The 21,896-nt window shown below is 38.8% G+C and overlaps 1 protein-coding gene across 1 annotated transcript in view; it reads left to right on the forward strand.

The window, feature by feature from the left end:
• The first annotated feature begins 2,581 nt into the window (after positions 1 to 2,581).
• The window catches only part of LOC124406990 (Fanconi anemia group J protein homolog), a 68,856-nt gene continuing 49,541 nt past the window's right edge, over positions 2,582 to 21,896 (forward strand). The window contains exons 1-3 of the mRNA XM_046882746.1: positions 2,582 to 2,746; positions 5,915 to 6,761; positions 6,953 to 7,064. Coding sequence (XP_046738702.1) covers positions 2,655 to 2,746; positions 5,915 to 6,761; positions 6,953 to 7,064 — 1,051 coding nt within the window. The 5' untranslated portion in view covers positions 2,582 to 2,654. The remainder of the gene's footprint in view (positions 2,747 to 5,914; positions 6,762 to 6,952; positions 7,065 to 21,896) is intronic.

Consider the following 21,896-nt stretch of genomic DNA (forward strand, 5'->3'; position numbering starts at 1 on the left):
GTAAGAATATGTTTTATTTATATTTCATATTCCGTATGTGTGGTTAAGATAAGAGGGATGTCCGTCCTGCCCACCGTGGCGATTCCAAATTTACGGTACATACATGTATAGAAATTTCTTTTTTCTAGGGTGCTCCGCTGTACGAATTCTCCTTTATATATTTATATCGGCAAAAATATTTTCGAATCAAGAAAACCAAACCACATCAATTGCCATTAATTCGCGTCTAAATTGCAATGTAACATAAATTATTGTCAAACGAAGATGACGGACAAGAAAGTTGCCCCTCTTGAGGTCGGTTCAGGAGACCATAAGCCCCTATGAAATCTGATTGCCTGATTGTGTCCCTATATTTCCGTAGATTGAAAGCATATATATTCCTTTCTTTAAAAGTGTTGACAGTTGATTAACGAATCACGTACTGAAATTGTCGGTATTATATTTGGACGATGATTGGTCAGGGAGGGATGAAGTGAGAATTGGGTGGCCGGATGGTAAGCCGTTGAACAGGAGAAAAGAATAATTTGACAAACTGAATCATGTGGACCATAAACTCGGTGCGTGTGATTTATAATCGAGCACTTTCTTCTGGGAGGGTGTAACACGAGCAATTTGACGCATTTCACAATAATGAAACCGAACCCCGTATTATACCCTAAACACAATCGTTGACTGGATACATTTTATGGGATAGAACGCCTGGCCCGCAGTCTATAGTTCGTACTGTAATCCATGGCGATAGATGTACATACGCGTATATATCTATAGAAGGATATACATAACTTACGCCCCGTTACCTAAATTTAAAGATTGTTTTGCCCCTTGAATACAAAGTCTCACCGTACAGTATCAAACGCATCGAGAACTTCGTGGAGGAACTTCGAATTACACTGAATTATATAGAAAGGGATCTCTATTATGATATTCATATTACATATGAATATTACATACCTACATGCTTCGGTAATATTCCAGTAAAGACGTAAAACGGAAAAATTCATCAATTGATTGATTATTGGCAAAACCCTTTGGAAACACAATTTCTTGTCATCCGAATGGTTATTCTTCTCGCTAATATATTACTAGAGATTTCTACAACCCCTAGTTTAGAACATTTCAGGTTATGAAATTTTGCTCCTTTGGATTTCGACGTAATAAAGAAAAAGATAATTTTTCTAATGTTCGGAAAAACTTCAATTTTAAAATAGTGAATGTGTTTTTACTTAGAAGTTAGATTTTTTTTTATATTAACAAAATTTTGGAATGAAATATCTGTACTCTGAAATGAAAGAAATGTAGGTGAATTGTTATTAACAACTAAAGCTTCAGTACGATCTTATTTTGCTATTACGCAGAGTTCAGAAGCAACATGTATCTGTATATTTTTAGCCGATTCAAAAACATTATTGCACACAAAAATGGGATTGACGTTGCAATATTGTACGAATTAGTTTGCAACAAGTCTTAGTTCAAAAAAATGAGACTAATATTGTGACATGACTCGCAATTAACAATGTCATTAAGCGTAATACTACCTCAAGAACATTGAATGAAAAATCGATTTTCAATTTAAACTTGAGTAAATGATTGAAGGCTATATGAATTCATTAGCGTTATCGTGAAACATATTTTCTGGCATAAGAAATCGATATTTTGATGTGCTCAGATCACGTTAATCATCGAAAAAACTTCCATACCACCAGAGCATCTTAATTATTCGATGGAATATCAGGATCCAGTGATGCCTATTATTTTCGAGAATTGTTTCTCAAATCACAAAATAAATCAATAAATAAATAATACATTATATCGATAAGTCTGCTTTTTTCAACTGGCTAGATACAAATCTCATTTGCATTGTTTACAAACTTTATACAAGCTCATAATCGATTCGTTTATTTTTATCACATAAAAATTCTGAGCTTCAACTTAACGATGAATACGATCAGATTCGTAATCTATCAAGGCATGTCTTAGGATTAATTCAAAGCTTATCAATAGCTTTAATTGGTTCTTAGAAATTATTCAATCACCCCCAGACTTTGAGTCATGAATGGGGGTAATAACACAAAAAAAAAACCATGAAAAACACTTGTCCGGGGGACTAGACCACGTCGGTACGTGTGATATATTGTTTATCTATTATGCCGACATATTATCGCGAATGCTTAATCCAAATCCGGTGTCAGAATTGCTCCATCACCCCATATTTTTACTATAATCCTGCGTGAAACATTTCTTCCTCAATCTCGATCATTGCAAGATTTTTCGATATGCAAATTAGAGTGGAATACCCCATATATGTCTCAAAACCTGGGTGTCATGGAGCAATTCTGAAACCAGATCCGGATCCATCACGTTCAAAAACACCCAAATACAATCGTCTAGTCCGCCGGACAAATAACATTTTTTCCGCGTGCCTGTGTTGCCATCTTGTGTCCGCTTCTTGGCGTTCGAAATTCGAATCTTTCCGTGGATTCGCGCCGTGTCTCGAGGAATCGATTCTCCCGAACGGTAATCGAAGGTCGAAGCGTCGAGAGCCGGGCGAAAGCCGGCTGCGCCAAGCCACCAAAAGCCGCCTATCCGTGTCCTCTAACCTCAATGTTGGCCTTCGGCGTTCGCCGAAAAACTGACGGATAGGTCAACTCCGAGGCATGCTCATCGCTCTGGCAGCGATACTCATCATCATCTGTGCCTACTCAGCATTCCTCACCTTCGTAAGCCAGCGTGTCGAACCTCCTTCACCGTAAGTATTCGCTAAATCTTGACGATTGAGGTTAGCTTCGCTCCTCATATCGCTAACCTTATCTAATCGGTGGATATTGTTTCCACTGCACCCCCCCCCCCCCCCCCCCCCGTGCCTTGTCGCTGGCTTTATCAGCCTGGTTCGGCCGTGCCACTCGACTTCTCTCGTTTGTGCCAAGCGAATGGCCTTACCCACGTGCATCAGGCAACGGCATCGAGATGCATCGTTCGTGCCGAGTCAGGAATACGCATGCGCAGCTTTATTTTGCTTCGCTGTGTGTGTGCCATTGATCTCTACTATGCACCTGATCAGTGGTGTGAGCATCGTACGATCACCTATGGGCTCTCTCATGGTAGAACGGTGCATTTGGGGAACATTTTTGAACGAGGGCGGAGTTACGGTTGAAATCGTTGATTCGAATGTATATTTGCTGTTTTGAATTCAGCATTTTGAATGGATTTGAGCCTGTGTTTTCAATTTTTGTATTCGATATACTGCACTCAATGTCAGTCATGTGTTGAATATTTCTGGTCGCATGGATCTTACACTTTTCCCAATATTTCAAAAAAAAAAAAAAAAAAATAACGATTTTCTCTGATTCGAATGGATTATGTTAGAATTGTAAAATCATCGTTTAAAATAACCAGCTCCGAACCTGTAATTTGACAAAGATCTTAACTAGATTCTAGTAAAAACTAAGAATGTTTACTTGTGTCCATGCACATATCACCGATAGTATTTGTTAAGCGTAGAATTGAACATGAATCATTTAAAAACTGAAGAGTCGTGGCTGGTGAGTCGTAAAAAAAAAAAACTCGAGGAATACGCTACACTTTCCAGAGAGATATGAGCGTTTCGATTGATATTAATTGCCCGAATATACAGCATGTTATTAATTGCAGTGCTTGCAATATATATTTAATAATGTAACTCGTACATGATTTTCAGTTACAGCTATAAAACTCATTTTCGTTTTGTACCAAGAATTATATATTTTCGTTAAGATGAAAAATAAAATCAGTTAAATTCTAGTAACCATGACCAGGAATTTCTCTCGGTGCAGCAACAAAATATAATATAAAGAACGGCAGTTTCTTGGGAAGAAAAATGATGCATGTATTAAATAAAATAACACGCAACAAGTTATACCTCAATTATTAAGAAAAATATTAATATTTACAGTACATGACAATGCCGTTTGACAATTAATAATTCACTTCTCTTACTTATTTTACAAATTTCATTTTAAGCTGGAATTGAAGAGAACATATCTATTTGGCGGCTTAAACGACGTTTTTAAAAGTTTCTTCACAAATTATGAATGATTAGGTGTTACGTTATGGTCAATTTCCGGTAATTGGAGTTAGTAAGGTTCAATTGAAAGAATATACATATTCAGATTATAATATTTATTTAATATTTCGCAATTGTAGAGTAACTAATTCAGGAGGTGCAGTTTCAAAATAGAAGTATGTGATTCTTTATTACAGATTATACTTTTCTGGCGGAATAATAATTTTTCCTAAAAACGCATTGTGCCATTTACGTTAGAAACTTCAATGGCGTTAAAAAAATAATTGAGAATTGGATTGACTAATGAGAATTATTTTCAAATCATAGAATACCATTGAAAAGGCTTTTTATCCAGGAAGACTATAATCTTGATATAATATCTATGAGCACTCCTACTTTTTAATTACAATTTTATTGTGAGATGAATTCAACTGCGGTGCTGGGTCAAGGACTCGTAGTATTTACACATTGATAGAGACGAACAATATTTGTCTATATCAAATCTAGATCACTCTCCAGATGTTTGAAAATTAAAGTAATACTGTCAATATTAGTCTCAAAACTCGTTAATATCTATATTAACATTATATTCGACAAGTGCAATCTAATATCGGTGATATTGATATTTTGTTTCATCCCCACAAGTTGTTTGAATTTCAAAAAGTGCAGACGACGTTGTACTTTAGAAAATTCTTGTGAAATGTAATTTAAAAAATCCGGAACACCTGTTAGAATAATGAATTCGTAGTCGTTAAAGAACGCTTGAATTTATTTATAAATATTAGAAAAACATGGAAAACAAGCAAGAAGAATTACGCGATTTCACTATCACTGCGTGACTATACTGGAATGAAATTAGTTGCTATGGTTAACCGCGTATGAAGAACAACGAAACGAGCCTCCATTCCTCGGGGAATTCCGAATGGAATTGAACTAACTTCCGACAAGTTGAAGCCACGGTTTTTACTTGCTAATAGTTTTTGCACTCCGTATTACCTCAGATTAACATATGGCAACCTGCTTCAGTGTCAAATGTATCCTGCCTGAATTTCGTAGTATTGAGCACGTGTGAATGCGACAACTGCATTCAATGGAATTGCGGTATAGAAACATGGCGATTACTTTATGCACCTATATTCCATCCGAACTTGTCGTCTTGCGAGTGCACAGTGAAATATATGGCATGCGGTGCAGTCCATTCAACGATATTGTAAAGAAAAATGACCCCACGACACAGCTGGCAGAGGATGTAGCGTGTCGAGAAATGCCATGTGCAGCGCGAAACCCCGAAACATTCGTCTCGATTATCGTCGTCTTGCACTGTCCTTTTATACGTCTTAATAATTTTTTTCATTTTCCTTACCTTCGCTTTCCGTCTATATATGCTACTCTAGTCAAGTACCCTAAGTTATGTAGAAAAGGCTTTCTGCTGTCATTCTAAAGCGTCACTCGTTGTCAGGTGAAGGACTGTTATTGCGATACCACACGAGATACGTTATATATTATGCACTCTTTTCGCTGCACTTACGAATGCAGATTTGAATACAAGTCGAAGGTGGGAAAGAAATAACCCGGAATGTGATTTATGTGGGTACTGCGGAGTTTTTTTCTTGGAGAAAATTTACAGATTTAAAAAAGATCTAAAATTTTTCGAGTCGTGTGTAAGCACCTGTTACGCGACTTTCTTCAGAAGTTTCTAGAACTTTAGAACTTTCTAGTCTCTCACGAAACCCTTTTACATATTTTAGGATGTATTGATTTCGCTACCTTCGGTATAGAGTTTGATCTTTATCGATTGGTGGTTTCTCAGAGAATTGGTTAAAAACGAAGCGGTTTCATCCAACGATTCGATAATTACTAAGACCTCGGTTTCAGGATGGCTGGAAAATTCAATCCACGCAGCCTACAGGCTAACTTAAATATAACGAACGATGATGACAGTGACTTGTTGACCGAGCAGAGTTCCATCTTAAATTTGAGCGGCGATGACGATGACGGGAAGGAAAATGAATCGCTACAATACACGGAGATGCAGATCGAAGAACCGCCGAGCTTTTTTAATTCTCAGTACCTGAACCCCAGTCTTGCGTTTAAAAAAAAATCCAAGCAACCAAAACCGGTTGAAAACGAGGAGGAGAATGAAGAGGAGGATAATGAAAACACCGAGGAAAACGAAGACGAAGAGGCCGACGTTTTCCAACGAAAAGAGTTCAAAAAACGGGGATCAGTGAACAACACCAACGTCTACGACGTTCCCAGCGATCAGAGCGAAAGCTCAAGCTCCAGTTCGAGTTCGCGAAGGGGTCGCCAGCCCCGCAAACCCCGCAAGTCGCGAAAACGCAAAAAGCTTGACGAATCCAGTTCCGCGACGTTGGAAAAACGCTCGATTTTCAACTGGCGTGAAAAGCGGGACGAGGCGATAAGGAACAAAGTGACGAGGATGGAAGCGGCGAAGGCGGTATTGAGCAAGGGTACTTCCGGTGTTGGCGACCAGTCGATTGCTCCGCAAACTTCTCACGACTTTGTTCCTGACTTGGGGAGTTCCTCTACGAATGCTCCGGACGAATGCCACAGGAAAATAATCAAGCACATCACCATTGCTTTGGAGGGAAAAGAGGTTCCCACCCCCAAGGAGGTGCACCATGAACAACTGCAAATCGCCGGTGTCAACGTCAAGTTTCCGGTGAAACCTTATCCGTCGCAGATTGCCGTTATGAACAAGGTAACAATCGCTAGTGCCTGTATTTAGGCCCTTTGAACATCCCCAAATTTCACAATTTCACGCGCAATGTATGTTGTGATTCCTATTCCTTCCAACCGTTCAATTGGACACTATATATAGCTGAACATTGAATGTACCGCATTGTATTGGAAAAACTGTCAATTGTCATCGATTTCATTTAATCTTTTCAGCTGATTCAAGGATGCAAGAAATCGGAACACTGTTTATTGGAGAGTCCTACCGGAAGCGGGAAAACCCTGGCGCTGCTTTGCGGAGTTCTGGCCTGGCAGGAGAAGGAGCAGAGTGAGTAGAATCAATTTTCTAGTTTCTAATAAAACTAAAAGAGATTTACGGTATTCCCAATAACAACACGATTGAAATAATGATGGAAGACATGGTTTTTCGAACATCCCATGATATCGACGACGTCAGTTATGTGCTCTCATAAATACAACGATACTGGAATGCAATTTTGAAAACAACAAACTTTGATTCTTGCTGCCCCTTCGTTTTGTTCAGAACGAGTTATGCAGACAGTGAATGAAAATTTTATCCCTTTATCTGCTTCGGCTGCAATGTATGTCTTCCGAATGACGAGCCTCAATCGAAGCGTCAATTGCTTAATTAGGAAAATCAAGTAGTCTTGCACTACAGCGATGTTCAATTTCTTTTTACATTTATAATTAGCTGAAAAATTATTTATAAACTCTGAAGATATTTCCAACATCTTTATTGCCGTATACTGCAGTTATGTTCGTGCATGTGTATGGGGCATTCTCTAAATCATACTTCAGATAGACTGGTTAGAAAAATTCTGAAAAAATTGTGAATGTGTTTTCCGTCATTTACTTTCATACAAAAAATTATGAAGTCAATCTGAGATTATCGACGTATAGAATCTTGATCCAGATGTGATGGAATGCCCTATATATAGCTGACAAAATTTGACCGAAAATTAATATCGCGCCTCATCTTTGACACGACGTGGCACATATCGTGCAACGGTTCCCCGATTCACATTGCCCACGAATCACAATGGCCCCGTGTGTCGTCGCGTGGGGCGATGAAAGTAACGGGTTCGAAACACGAGACAATCAAAGGAAGAAGAAGGAAAAAAACAAACCAAGGTAATGTAAGGAAAGGAAAGGAAAGGAAAGGAAAGGAAAAGTAGTTTTACTAACGAACTCGCGACGCCTCGAACACGAAAAAAACTTGCAGCCAATGGCGCGATTGCAGCGACTCTGTCAGGCTGCCATTAAAAGGACACAGGCTGACTTCCGGTCCCGTTTTCCGCTTTCGGGATCGTCAATTCTCAAGTCGAATAACACCGACGATTCTCGGGTGTCTTATAACCGGCGTGGATTAAACTTCGACTGCCGGGATTTTCTTCTGAGCGCGTTTACACATAGAAGGATTAACAGCCGTGTGACACGCCATTTTGCGGGCTCGTCGCAATTTGACGGTGCCTGCCGTATAAGTACCGCGATATCACCCCGGCGGAGCCGCCCCCGCGCTGGAAGTGGCTCTAGGTATTAAATGAATATGGCTGCCGAACCACTGTCGAACACGCACCCTCCTCGTCTGCAGACGACTAGTTTTATACTCTCATCCCTAATTTCACCATCTCCTTGCGCCGCGGCTCCTATTTCGCATTCTGCGATCTTCTCATTTTCTTCAACCAGGCTTTATTGGGAAAAGCTTCACTGCTTATGCTTAGTTTACGTAGAAAATTTCAGAATATTGGGCACATTAAAGATCATTGAATCAGTGTGATTAGTTTTCTACATTTTTTCATTTAAACATGGCCGTAACGTGAATTTATTGTTCCACGACCAGCGTCAAATTATCGTAATTATAAAGTTACCTTAAAAGACGGTACAAAGGATCGTATAATCGAAAGAAATTGTAAAACGTAACAAATTTTTTGGTCACAGATACGTAACTCGTAGTCATTTTCTACCCAGAACTACATTTTTCGGTTTCGTTGAATAACAAAAATAATTGAACACCGTATAGTCAAGATGATTAGACTTTGATTCCTCGGGACAACTAGTCTACTGTGTCTGTACCAACAATGGGATGTCTAAGTGCAGATTACAAGTTTTTTCTTATTGATTCCTCATGATTTTATAAGCGATCTCATAATAGGTATGTCATTTCACGACTGACTTCATCCTGAATTTTATTTCACTCTGTCTGATCTCCAGCAAGGCAATCTGATTAAAAATTTTGTTATTCGCTCACACTGTAAAATTCATTATGAATTTTATTACTTGATTTTACGCAGTTTTACGTGCGTATTTATATTACTTTATCGTATATATATATATACATATATGTATAATATCTCTTTACTTACATTAGATATGAAAAGATTCATTTCTAGTACGCGATAGACTGTATGAGTCGCTATTAAATTTACCTTTGTCATAAAACCGTACTTATTACCGAGCCTAAAACTAATTTGGCTTACTCTCATCGTGTGAAAATAATCGATCGAACCTGCTATAGTATATAGAGCTACATAATGATTGCGCGTATTAATTTCAAAGCGTGATAAAATACTGTTACATCTTTTTACCGCACCGCTCCTCTCCTTTTATTACATCTGGGTAAACATTAATTTGACGATCATAAAAAAATTTTAAAAATTAAAAAAAAAAAAAAAAAAAAACTTGAAGACGATTTTACAAAAGAGCGATTATTCGTCAAGTATAGTATCGTTGTTATTCGAGCGCCGTTATACTGTTAATAGCTGTCGTATAAGTATTTTAACTATCCAAACGTTTAATTTCTCATTTAATAGTCGCTAGTTTCTTCTTCGTCGTTTCTGTACAACTTGCATGTCGCTAATTAGTCCTGGCCAACGTGTTTCTAAACTATAAGGTGAATCGAGTTGCAATATTTACCCCCAAGCATTGGTTAGGCATCCAGGTACCGCCAGGCTTGAGCTACGCAAATACGTCGCGGTTGACTACCTTAAATATATCACTTTGATAACTTTCTCCCTGCTGCCAAATAACCGGGTACACATGGATATAAGCTATGTATATATGTCGATTTCATTTCGACGACGATCTACGAATTTTCTGCTCTATTATACACACCGATGTGTGAATGTTCTTAAAAAAAAAAAAAAAAGAACAAGAACTCCTTCGGAATAGCTTTGCCGTAACAATAGGGATATAAAAAATTATTATGGTTTTGATATTTTTTTCTGCAGTCGTTGTATCGATTGCACAGTAATTTGAAAGTAGGTATTCATAAGTTTGCACGCAAATTTTGAACAAAAGTTACGTTTTGTATTAGGATAACTGATTCGCAGCGTATCGTCGTTATTTTCTGTTGAGATATGTCTGGAATATTTTGTTGTTTTTATACTTGATAGTGGAAAGCTGTTGAGATTGTTCAGAATGATGTTCACAATGATTTTGCATTTGTAATTTCGTCGGGAATACTGTCGCTTTAGATTTTTTCGGAAAATTATCGGATTGCCTTATAATAGCTATCCATGTTTCATATAGAAGTGTGTAATATTGTCGGATAAAAGTAAGGCGAAGGAAAAGAGAGAAAAAGAGAGACTCGCTCACTCCTCTTACGTATCATAGGTACTCACGAAAAATGAAAAATACGATACACCATTTCAACGTGTCTCTTGAGTGGGTAATTCTATTTCGATAAGCTTGAAACGCACAGTATACATAAGGTATAAAGGTTAAACATATAAACGGTACGAACGTACAACCTATAAAGCCGTTATAACAATTTAGCAAACGATATCGAGATCCAAAAATGTATGCTCCATGTGTACGTATATACGTATAATATACATACACACGATATCTATATGATAGTCAAGTCGGCGTTGGTATACATATCAACCTTCCTGATCGTGCATTGACTTAACACACGCGACGATGTGGGTTTATATCATGAAGCTGAAGTTAGCAGCCAAACATGTTAAACTTTTTGAAAATAGAAAAATGCTGTTCAATTTTACCCTCATAATTTTATAAAAGTATTACGGGTTCAAGGTATTTCACAAAACTTTGATTTTTGGATTTCATTACCTTATAATTCGAATGATTTTTAGAACTTTTGGTTGCTAATTCTAGCTGCTAGGTTCAGCCTCGTGTTTCTATTGTCCAATGTGGAGGTCCTGCATACAGTGTTTGAAATCTCGGTTTATATTCCCTTTTTCTTTTCTATATCTGCTATTATTATTACTGTTATTGATGTTATTGTTGATGTCATTATTATTGTATCTATACATATAATACGGGAAGTATAAAATTTCAAACAACTCGAAGCACGTCAGCTGCAGTGAGGTTCGACTTTATGCCCATCACTCACGCATTTTACATGACTGGCAGCGAATGAATTTTGGGCTGAGACCATATATAAATTATTTCTACACTGCGCTTCGCCTTGGATATCTTACCGCTCGTCCCGCCCAAGACTTCTGTCGGAATAAAAACGAAATTATATACAGATGTGACATTCGAATATTTCGACTTCAAGGCTTACCAATTCCATCGTTAGTTTATTTACTGTATAATAACCTTCGCCGCGCGGCTACCGGTTGGATCCTAATTATGTCTGACTCGAGTGAAACCGCGTACGTTCTCTGTTAATTGCTCATTTCCAACTAACCGTCAAAGAACAACATCTAATTTACACCAGAAGCGGTTCGTTCTTTTAATTTCTGATTCTCTCCCGAAGCTATAGGCGATCAGCTCGCGTGCAAGCTGCGCTATAGCTCTTGCTATATAGTTCATGGCTCTTTCCCTGCTTCAATTCCACAATTCTGATCCCACCCCCACAGCTCCTCGCAATCGCATCAATTTATTCTCATAGTTAATTCTCCGTTGGCTCTGCAATTAACCGGCTTCTTCCATGTCGGTTTATCTAATCTGTCATCTCCGATATATTGCCCCCATGTATTATACACAATGTATATATGTATACCGTTACTCCGCAATCGCGTCAGCTAGTTACAAACTTTTCGTCATCACAATAACCGCCTCTCTTTCCTCTTTCGTGGTATACCTCCCACCTTCCATTTTCCCTTGATGAGTTTCACCCCGTGAATACAATCGCAGGACGATATATTACGGCTGCACGGGGATAGATTTGTCAGCGAAGGACAACGTGCCGATGGTAGTGAGTCACTCCAAGTCCAACTCACATGCAGGGTGTTACTTATCTGCGGGAAAAGTACTTCGTCACTCTCGTAAAGTTGCGCATTGAATCTTACAAAGATTCCTCGAAAGTCAAACGCGATTGTCAAGTTATTCCAAAGTTCCTATAATTTATTATTAACACTCAAAATTAACAGGATTAACAGGGAAGCTGGCTTAAAAATTTTTAAACTTGACATATAATCTGGTTTCTGAAATAAAACAGATTGGTCATTTTTAACGCTTGCATCTCGCTTGCATTTTTAAATTTTGCAGGATTACTTGGACTAAATTACTTACACCGTCATAACTTTTTTTTTATTGTACAAGGAGAAAAGATTTGCCAAATTTGCCAAATATTATGTAAATAACTGTTTATTTATTCAAAGAAATAGCATTTCAATTTGATAAAACCAAAACACATATTTCACCATATTTGGTAAATTCATCAAATTTTGTTTTGACGTATGAAAACGATTTCTGTTGTACCTATAGATTATTGTAAAATGAAATGTAACGATGTATCTGCTACGGATTAATTTCAGTGAAACGTTGATTGCAGGACTTTTATTTTCCGCTAGCTTGTTATCCTCATAGAAATTCGCGTGTCATTTTCCCCTCGCTGTGCATGGGTATAAAATAATACACGTACCTACACGGGGAAACATTTGTGGATTAGTTTCCAGAAGCTCGTCGTCAGTTGTCAACGAGACGAGAATTCGGAGCTGGTCTCATGACGTTTCCTATCACTTTTTTCCTCATTCCCCTGTCCAAAAAGAACGAGCGTCATTGCGGACGTCGCGACGTCCGACGTCGCGTCGTCCACCGGTAGCGGTGACACGCTACTCGTCGCTCTGCGGTAGAATCATGCACCGTCTTATTATGTATACCTATATACTGCAGTGCAGTTCAAATTGCATTTCCTTCGTTGTTTTTTCTTCCTCTTCTTTCAGGATATCCAGTCCAGTCGACTAACAGCTTTTGAATTCTGAAATGTCCTATTTTATGCGGTATTTTAGAAGTAATAATACCTACGCGGTTAAAATTACATTCTATTCCGTGTTTCGTGCAGGTAACTTCCTTGTACGCCTCGTGTATTGTATTTGTATACTATAAATTGTATATAATGTATACAATGTATATGCAGACGATCGCGTTTCGGATTTAAGGAAATTGATTGTCATTCGCGAATTCGTGTTTGTATTCATAATGTATATTTGTGTTGTAATATTATACCTGCTAGAAAGTAGGTATCCCTGTAAAAGTGTCACCGACATCTGGCCGGTTCCGGCGATGTTTGATCCATCGTTTTATTGGAAAGCGATTAATACGATCGTTACTGTTGTATAAATAATAAAATGGGGACTAAATACGTATCTGTTATTGAAATCTAATTATACAACCGTCACGCGATTGCCCGAATCGCTACACGCTTCCGATTTCTAAACCTACCATTTTCATAAACAACTCGCCGAAACAATTCTATTATAGGCGCGTAATCAAACTGTTGTAATGGGCATTATACACTTCTATGTATCTCCTTTTTTCCTTTTTCGCATCTTTTATATTTAAACACTGCTAGTCGCTAAAAAATATTCAATTCTTTAATGGGAATATTATGAAAAAAAATCTACAATTTTTAATAATAACCATAGTAAAATAAAACGGATCGCGTACCTTGAATATACTTCGTACTAACTCGAAGTCGTATCCTTACTTTTTATCATTTATAACTTTACTGAATTCGTTACAACACAAGACTTATAAACGTAAGCCTTTACATTCCATAATTTTTCATTTAGTTCTCGCCTGATTTCTAACTCCATGAGAAGTGCATTATTCCACAATTTTCTTCATAATTTGTGCGTTGCATTTTCTCGACAATCCGATCAAATTCATCAATCGTAATAATTAAAAAAAAAGAACGTCTTTTATTTTGATGACGTCTATTTTTCTGACCTTCAGTCCAAAATTGCTGCTACAAATCCAAGTATAATTTAGATTTCGTTTCACATGTGCAGACGTTTTTTTCACAGGTCATAAAACAGTCATTATAAACATGCAATTCCTGCATGATCGAGTTAAAAAAAAAAAAACAGCATAGTTTGTGCATAGAATTAATCCTGTAAATTCTATTACATTCTTAAATAAAACTTTGGCGACAGATGAATACTTGAAACTTTCCCCATGTTCAATCCATGGAAGCTATTATCCAGTCATACTAAAGTGCATAGATAGAGTTCCGATGACATTAAGCTGTGGGAGTGGTCCGTACCCGGGTTCTGGGTGCTACCGTTTCGCGTCGGCAGGAAGAAGGAGGACATTATTAACCTCGTTGTCGTCGGGACGTCAGAAAGTTGCATATTTCGAAGTTGCATGCGCGTTATACCGCAGAGCGATGTATAATTCCCAGTTCGGTATAATTATCATGAGTTTCATGTTCTGTTTCGATACATAATTCCGCACGTCGTGTACGGGAACTGCTCCTGCAAGCCTCGTTGTCATCGTTCCGGTGTAATAAAGTAACATTACCCGGCATGCAATGTCGCGATAAACTTTTCAAATTCATTTCACCCCCCACCCTTCACCACGAAACGGCTACCCACTGGTCGCATTGCTTTTTATTGTTCATCCCCTCCTTGTGTTCAAAAACGCGAAGAAGGATTCTCGCTCAACTCGCGAAGAATGATCGCTTCTTCCTGTTGCACTATAAACCCATGGCTTTAAACGGCCTTAAATATTTCTAAATTTATTTATTCGCAGAAAAGATTCATTATCAACAAGACCATTTTTTATTAGTATAATTTATTAGTTGTGTATAAGCTGTATAATCTGGAACAATCTAGTATCCATTGCGATTATTTTTGATTATAGACACTCGTGATATATTTTCTCGCAACTGTTGCGACGATTTTTCATATTGGTGCAACAATAAGTTATAGAATCTAAAGCCATACTTGAATGAAAAAATCTACTAGTAAACCGAACAACATATTTCATGTTTCAACAGCCTCGAAATGAATTATCGACAATTATATCCACACTAAATAGTTACTTCTACCTCATATTCTCATAATTCCAGCAAAATTGAAACCATTATTGTGCTAACGATTTATATTATACATATATTTCACAAAAATTTTTCAGTATAGATATAAACTGTAATAACGAATGAAATTTTTCCTCCAAGTATGAAAATACAGATAACTGACAAGGTATTCCCCAACTTTCTACGAAAACTTTTCACACGAAAAGGCACTTCAACCACCGACAGGGGGTAAGGGAGTCTCAAAAACAAGGTCTTCCGACGAGGCTTCTTCCCCAAATCATATACAAATTGTTGAAATTACCGAATCGTTTCGTTGGATGATATCGATTAAACCCTGCACGACGCAACGAAGCGCGACTGTATATGTATACCCTCCTACTTATTGTCTCTTGTCCTCGTCGTCTTATTTTATTTTTCATTTCCCTCCCCCCCTCTGTCCCCGGATAGCGGGGGTCTTAATTTATGCCGTGGTCGCGGCCCTTATTCAACCGAGGTTAAAGAGCTGGTCGCGGAGTGGTACCACTCAACCTTATACCTCGGAACGCGTGACAGTTCTGGTTTTAAAGTATAAAATAAATTACACGAGACCGGAAAAGATGGCGTGCACCTCCCGGCTAGATAGGTGGATGGGTGTAGTGTCGACTTTTATATACCTACCTACCATACACACGAGGTACGTGTGCTGTCGGCGTCGCGGGGTGTCCCTGTCGTGCCCTAAGTACTACCGAATTTCACTTCAACCCCCCCAACCCCCCCTGAAATCCACCCTCGAATCACGATTTATGGAGTTTAAAACATCCGGCACACTACTCGTGGCATCGGACGTTACAATGCTGCATTCGTCCTTCTTTGCTGTGCATGTCTGCTTATCTTCTGTGACTTCGACACGTGTTTATTATGTAGAGTGCATGCAATTGTTCGTACCTACTTCACGGAAGGTATGAAGTAGAAGGTGGACGCTTCCTACGTCGTTTGTACACTTATTATGCAGTTGTCACTGCATATAATTAATGTAATGATAGTGAATATGCCAACCGCGGTTTGTACACTGACAGTGAGAGATAAATTTCATTTGTTATGGTTATTAGGAAATTATGGTTGAGTGGGTATCGTTATGTTATAACTGTTTTATTGTTGTTGGGATTACAGGATAATGTGGTACCAGTAACTATCTCGTTTGATTGTAGATGGTAATACTAGAGTTTGCGGTTATTACGATATTTATTCTGATTTTTTACTTTACTACACTGCTTCACGTACACATGAAATTATTTTTGCACCAACGTTAAATTAATACAATAGTTATAGGAAAATATGGTACAAGTTTACGTCGACACTTACGTAGAACCTATTATACTTTATATTTTTTCTTCTATGGTTTAAAATTCAAAAGCTGTATCGAAACAACGAAATCGTGCCGTCTCTTTAAATTTGTAAATATTAGCGTAGAATTGCATGAAATATATCGAAAGGAATACAACGATGAGGGGAATGGCTTCGTAGGACATGGGTAAGTGTAAAAATCTCCATTGAATAGCTTCTGAATTATCGTGAAAGAAGCGAATGCTGATAGATTGTCCATCGATCGGTCAACACCATAAAGAATATCCTCGCGTACAGCAATTGCTGGTAACTGAATTGAAACGACCGACAATCAATCGGCGCATGTGACAGGCGGTAGATACACGAGCTTTATAACTTTGCCCAGCTGTCCGCAGACTCGGAGCTCGCGATTTTGTAAACCATCGAGCAGATAAGGGAGAGATATCGGTAAATACCGCCTAAGTATATAAATGTGGGTATCAATCAGACAGAAAATCTCCATTTCGCCAAAGCGTTGATCCCTATCGAGTATATATTGCAGAACTCGTAACCTTTCGCACTTTGGTGTCTCCATTTTATCGCAGAAAATCGTCGATGCTTGCAGCTTTTGCGGATATATATGCCTTCGAAATATACTGATTTTACTAATTTTGTTCTACAAAATAATCTGAACTTACAATTAGCGAAATTTAGCACATTCTAAAACCGTGACTCGTGGGAAGTGAGCGGTAATGAAAGAAGTTATCGTGGTATATTTGAACTCGAAAAACTCACTTCGGATGCTGTATTGTAGGATTTGAATTACCACTGAAAATTTAGCCGTAATAATTAGATTAAAACATTTTCTCCGTTATAACTTGGAACGTGAGGTTTTACGAATACGTCGCAAACTTTTTGAAAAATTATCGCATGACAAAAGAAATAAGTCAAGTCTTCAAAGTTTTCTTCCAATATTTCCATTGATAGTTTAGTAAGATCGGAATTGACAATCTGAAGTTAAAGACAATCATCCACTCAGGATTTTGGGATTAATTATCATGTTTCGGGTTTATATAGACTCAATGACAATCGTTTAGTGTTTCCACGTCATAGATTCTCTATATTATATCTATTACTGAATAGACAATTATGAGGTAATTTTTTTCATGTATCAAACTTATCGATTTATACATTTTCACATGAGTTTCAGGATTATTTCACTAGGCTAAGCGAAACGCACATAAAGCATGTAAAACATCATATTCCATAGTGTCGAATAATATTAATATCTTTACAATGGCTTCATTCTGACCGGATATATGCATGATGTATCGTCACATTTATTATTCTTTTAAAGAATCAAGGAATATACAATTGTATATTTGTTATATAATGATAACAATATATATGTATAAACTTGTAGGTTCGAAGTTAGTTTTGTTCTCTGCTAACAGGTGAAAAAATCTACAAAAATAATCTTTCTTCATCTTCCCATCTCGGAAAATATAATGTTGCCAATACCGAAGTCTATAAGCCATGCACAAAGTGCTTATATGTATAGTATCGCGGTTTGTATATAATGCATAACGATACGCCGAACGAGAACGCGTGTATATAACAAGAATTCATTGAATAGGTATGGGCAATTCTGTGCTGATACATAATTCCAGCATTCATAGGTTAACGCTGAATGATCCGATCGACTGTAAGCCCGTCTGCCGAGTTAGCAGAAGAGTGTCTCTCATTTTGTGCAACATTACGAGGTTGACGTGCTTTTCTTCCTAAGTATCTTCATGCCCAGCTCGAAATCCGTAACTTTTGTTTCAAATGTAACTGCGTCTTTATCACGAACCTTGCGAGATTCAAATTTCTTTGTTTGCTCAAAACTATTACATGGCCTTTCTGCAAAATCGCTTAGCAATATTTGGCACAAGGCTAATCGTGGGATTGCACAATCCACAGTGAGCAATTTACCACTAAACTAGAAATCTCGCCGATGGTTATGCAGTAGGTATATTATAACACATCAGAGTTGTTGAGGTTTACGGTAAATTGCGACCTTCATTCCCCGGCAAACCGTGCGCAACCGTTTATATTGCGAAGCTTCACTTACGCTTTGCAGTTATAGGTATCCTGTTCAACTCTACCTCTCTATCACTCTTTCGTTTCTACTCATTTTACTCATCTGTAGTCTGTCTTCTCCTGCGATGTAGTGCAAATAGTGCCGAGTGTTCGTATAAGTCGGTGTATTACTTCAATGCAGAGTATAGAATTAGAGAAAGATTTCTAAATTAAAAAGATGCAGCGATTTTTGTCATTGTAATCACACTTGGAAATTGTATCGTGGAAGACAGAAACAGAAGAAGTGTGAACTACGAGTAGAAATGACAAAATGGACAAGGGCTCGAGTAGTTTGTTTCACTCGTACCTGAAAAAAAACTAGAATAATACTTATTATAGCAATTTCAACATGTGTAGGTGAATGTAAATATTCACATTTGGAGTGTGCAGATATCTGGTGTTACTTGGAATGCAAGTCCGAAGTAGATAGACAGAGAACGATGATTCGTTTGCAGGGAAGGAAATACTGTCCAATTAATCAATTGCTGTGGCCAGTCCCCTCTCGCTAGTGATTATCAGGATGTATACACGAGACGGCCATAAAATAATTTATTATATACACACGAATGCATGTGCTGCAGTTACAATTACATCGTAATATTTATAAAGCACCGTCCGTGTTACCTGTACGAGGATCCATTTATACGAGGATCGAGAGAAGCCATAAACCAAGCCATCAAAGGCTGTAAAACTATAAAATAGTGTCTAATACCGCGCACCTGCTACGAGAACTAAACGCTCCTATGTGTAACGTACCATCATGTGAGTTGAAATTCTTCCTCGTCGCGGGTTTGCGGGATTGTTGCATGCTGCAAACAACGAACCGTTTAATATTCTAGTTTGTCAATCGCCGAGGATGCACCTCCGGAAAATGGAGTAATTGAGAGTTAGGAACACGCTTTCGTAAGATATACTATATCCACTTGTTGTACGATGAATTGACTAGAGTACCAAAACTAGTCATGTTTGTATTCGTCGCTGTTATTCGTTTGTACGGTGGTAGATCAAAAATAGATCAAAAGCACTGCAGTTCGCTACAAGCCAAGAATCACGAAGTTGTCAGACAGTTGAGAAATTATCAAAGAACATCTAGGGAGTGTCGGAGAACTTTGTTAACCGTTGAGGCCAATATAGTTCGTCAGTTTGAAGAAGCGGGACTTTCCATTGACTTGAAAAACATAATTTATAAAACGACGAACCGCCATATTGGTGCGAGGTGTCGCTATTTGGCGGTGGTTTCGTTCATGGAAACACTGGATTTTTGTTCATGCAGAGATTTTAAAACATATCTGGAAGCATTAATACGGTTTACAGACCGATTGTGCATCAGCAAATCCATTCTGCACTTGGATAGCTTGAACATTGCCTGCAATTATTCAAGACCAAGCTGCTTGAACTTGATCCCGTATTTTGCAAAGTGCACCGCGCACCGCGGTATCTCAAATGTGAAATCTAAAATCCGGGGTCTCCAAATCTGAATCCGCGATTCTCATCGGGAATTGCACCCCGTTTCTTAACGTCTCTACGTGTATAGACAAGGGATGTGTTCAAGCTATCGATGCAGGTATGCGGAGGTACACGTGTACGTGATATAACGCTGTGAGCATCGCACGCATCTACCTACCTACCTACCTACCAACCTACCAACCTATAGGAGCATTGCCTGCAGGAGGAGAACGGCTACCCGCAGGGTCCTTCCGCAGTCCTCGTTACGCGTAGATGCCCTGGAAGGAACCCCGGTAGCTCCGCGCCTCCAACTCCAACGACGATCGAAAGACAAAGGACCTGCTCGCTTTCATCCTGCCGACCGAAGAGGTTAAGGTGGGTCCTATTGCTTGCCCGCTACGTCAGGACAATACGGGGTCCGCATGCGGGCCTCGAACCCATTTCAGGACGTCTTCGGCTCCCGGTTGTTATACCGCTGCTGGGCCTTACGCTTCTCTGCGGCTGGCTAACGTGGTTCTCATTTTTTTCTTCCTATTTAACTTCCGGCTTATCGTTAATAAACGTTTTCAGAGAAAATGGAGAACGAAGAAAGTTACAGTAATCGATCCCGAAATGATATTTTCACTTTTTACTAGATCTCTCGATGTTCTCACGTCTAGACAATCAGCTTTTCTACCATTCGGAGATCGACACTGAGTGCACGTGTCATCAATTTTTTATCCGGCTATTATATCGTGCGATTGAATTGACGAATTTTCATGACCATCGTCTCAATTAACGGCTCCTCATAAATCAGTAACGACTTCCTCCGCGTCTCGTTATTAACAGATTCAACTAGAGTATACCAAGTGCTTGTAAAAAGTATGACATACACCGTACGGTGAATAAAAATCCTTCAGTATTCACTGGTCGAGTGCTCTAAAGATATTCCGTTCTCCACCTGTTTGCAATATGTTTTTTTTTTTTTTCTTTTTTTTTTTTTTTATCACAAACAAATGTCAAATTCGATATAAAATAAATAAGATCACATTTCAAAGTATCAGTCAATTTCTACATATACTAATAAACGTATAATAAAATCATTTGCAAAAATTTCCACAAATTTAAAGAAACCTTGCGTCGAAGTTGTGCAAATTTTCAAATACTCCATGTATGTAATTAATGTGCGAGAGAGAAGTTTCTTCGACTACCGTACCTACAAAGAATTTTCAATTAGCTCCCAAAATTCAGAAAACATAAACGCATCAGCTTGCTCTTATTAAATCTAATCAATGATAGTGCTCCAAAAATTTCGGCATCACCGAAGGTAGTGGGGCCTCCTCAATACTCTTGTATGTATTTATAATTATGCGTACCGCAGGGGCAGGGGGGGGGGGGGGGTATTGCCACAATGTATACACCTGCGTCAGTGCTCAAGCCGTGCACACGTATAATCTGCCGAGCACAGAGACAGCGGTGAGGCCCAGAACCAAAGGTGGGGGAAGATAAGACTGGGACCTCCCAACGGGTCGGCGGGCGCCAGCCCCGGGCCCCAAAAATCGCGCTCCGGTGGTCCGCGCGCGATCCCCCCTCCTCCCCCCTTCCCTTCTCCGTTCCTGGCCTCACTCCCTCTCATTCGCTGTTCCCCCCCCCTGTACCCCCCCCCCCCCCCCCCCCCCTTCGTCAGATCTGCGGTTCTTGCGACGCGACGCCCGTCTTCCTTGAATACACAACCGCGCGTCGCGACGGCCAGATCTTCCAGGAACGGGTTTCGATTCAGAAAGCGCTGCGCTCATCCAGATTTTTGCTTAAACGGCTTGCATAATTCGGCCTAGGCTTGGCGCTCATCGTGAGATTTCGAAATCGCTGGGTTATTTGGAGATTCGCGGTATCCAATTTGCGAATTGTAGATGACGTTATCTATGAGGAGTCAGAGATCGTTGTGCTGTCTGGAATCGTCAGTTTGATGAGGTGGGTTGGCCGGAAATTGGTATTTGGTATCGATTTTATTATGGGATATGTTTAAGTACGTTGAGTATTTAGCAAATTTTGATAGTT

This window comes from Diprion similis, chromosome 6 (assembly GCF_021155765.1).
Source record: "Diprion similis isolate iyDipSimi1 chromosome 6, iyDipSimi1.1, whole genome shotgun sequence".
Classification (NCBI taxonomy): Eukaryota; Metazoa; Arthropoda; class Insecta; order Hymenoptera; family Diprionidae; genus Diprion; species Diprion similis.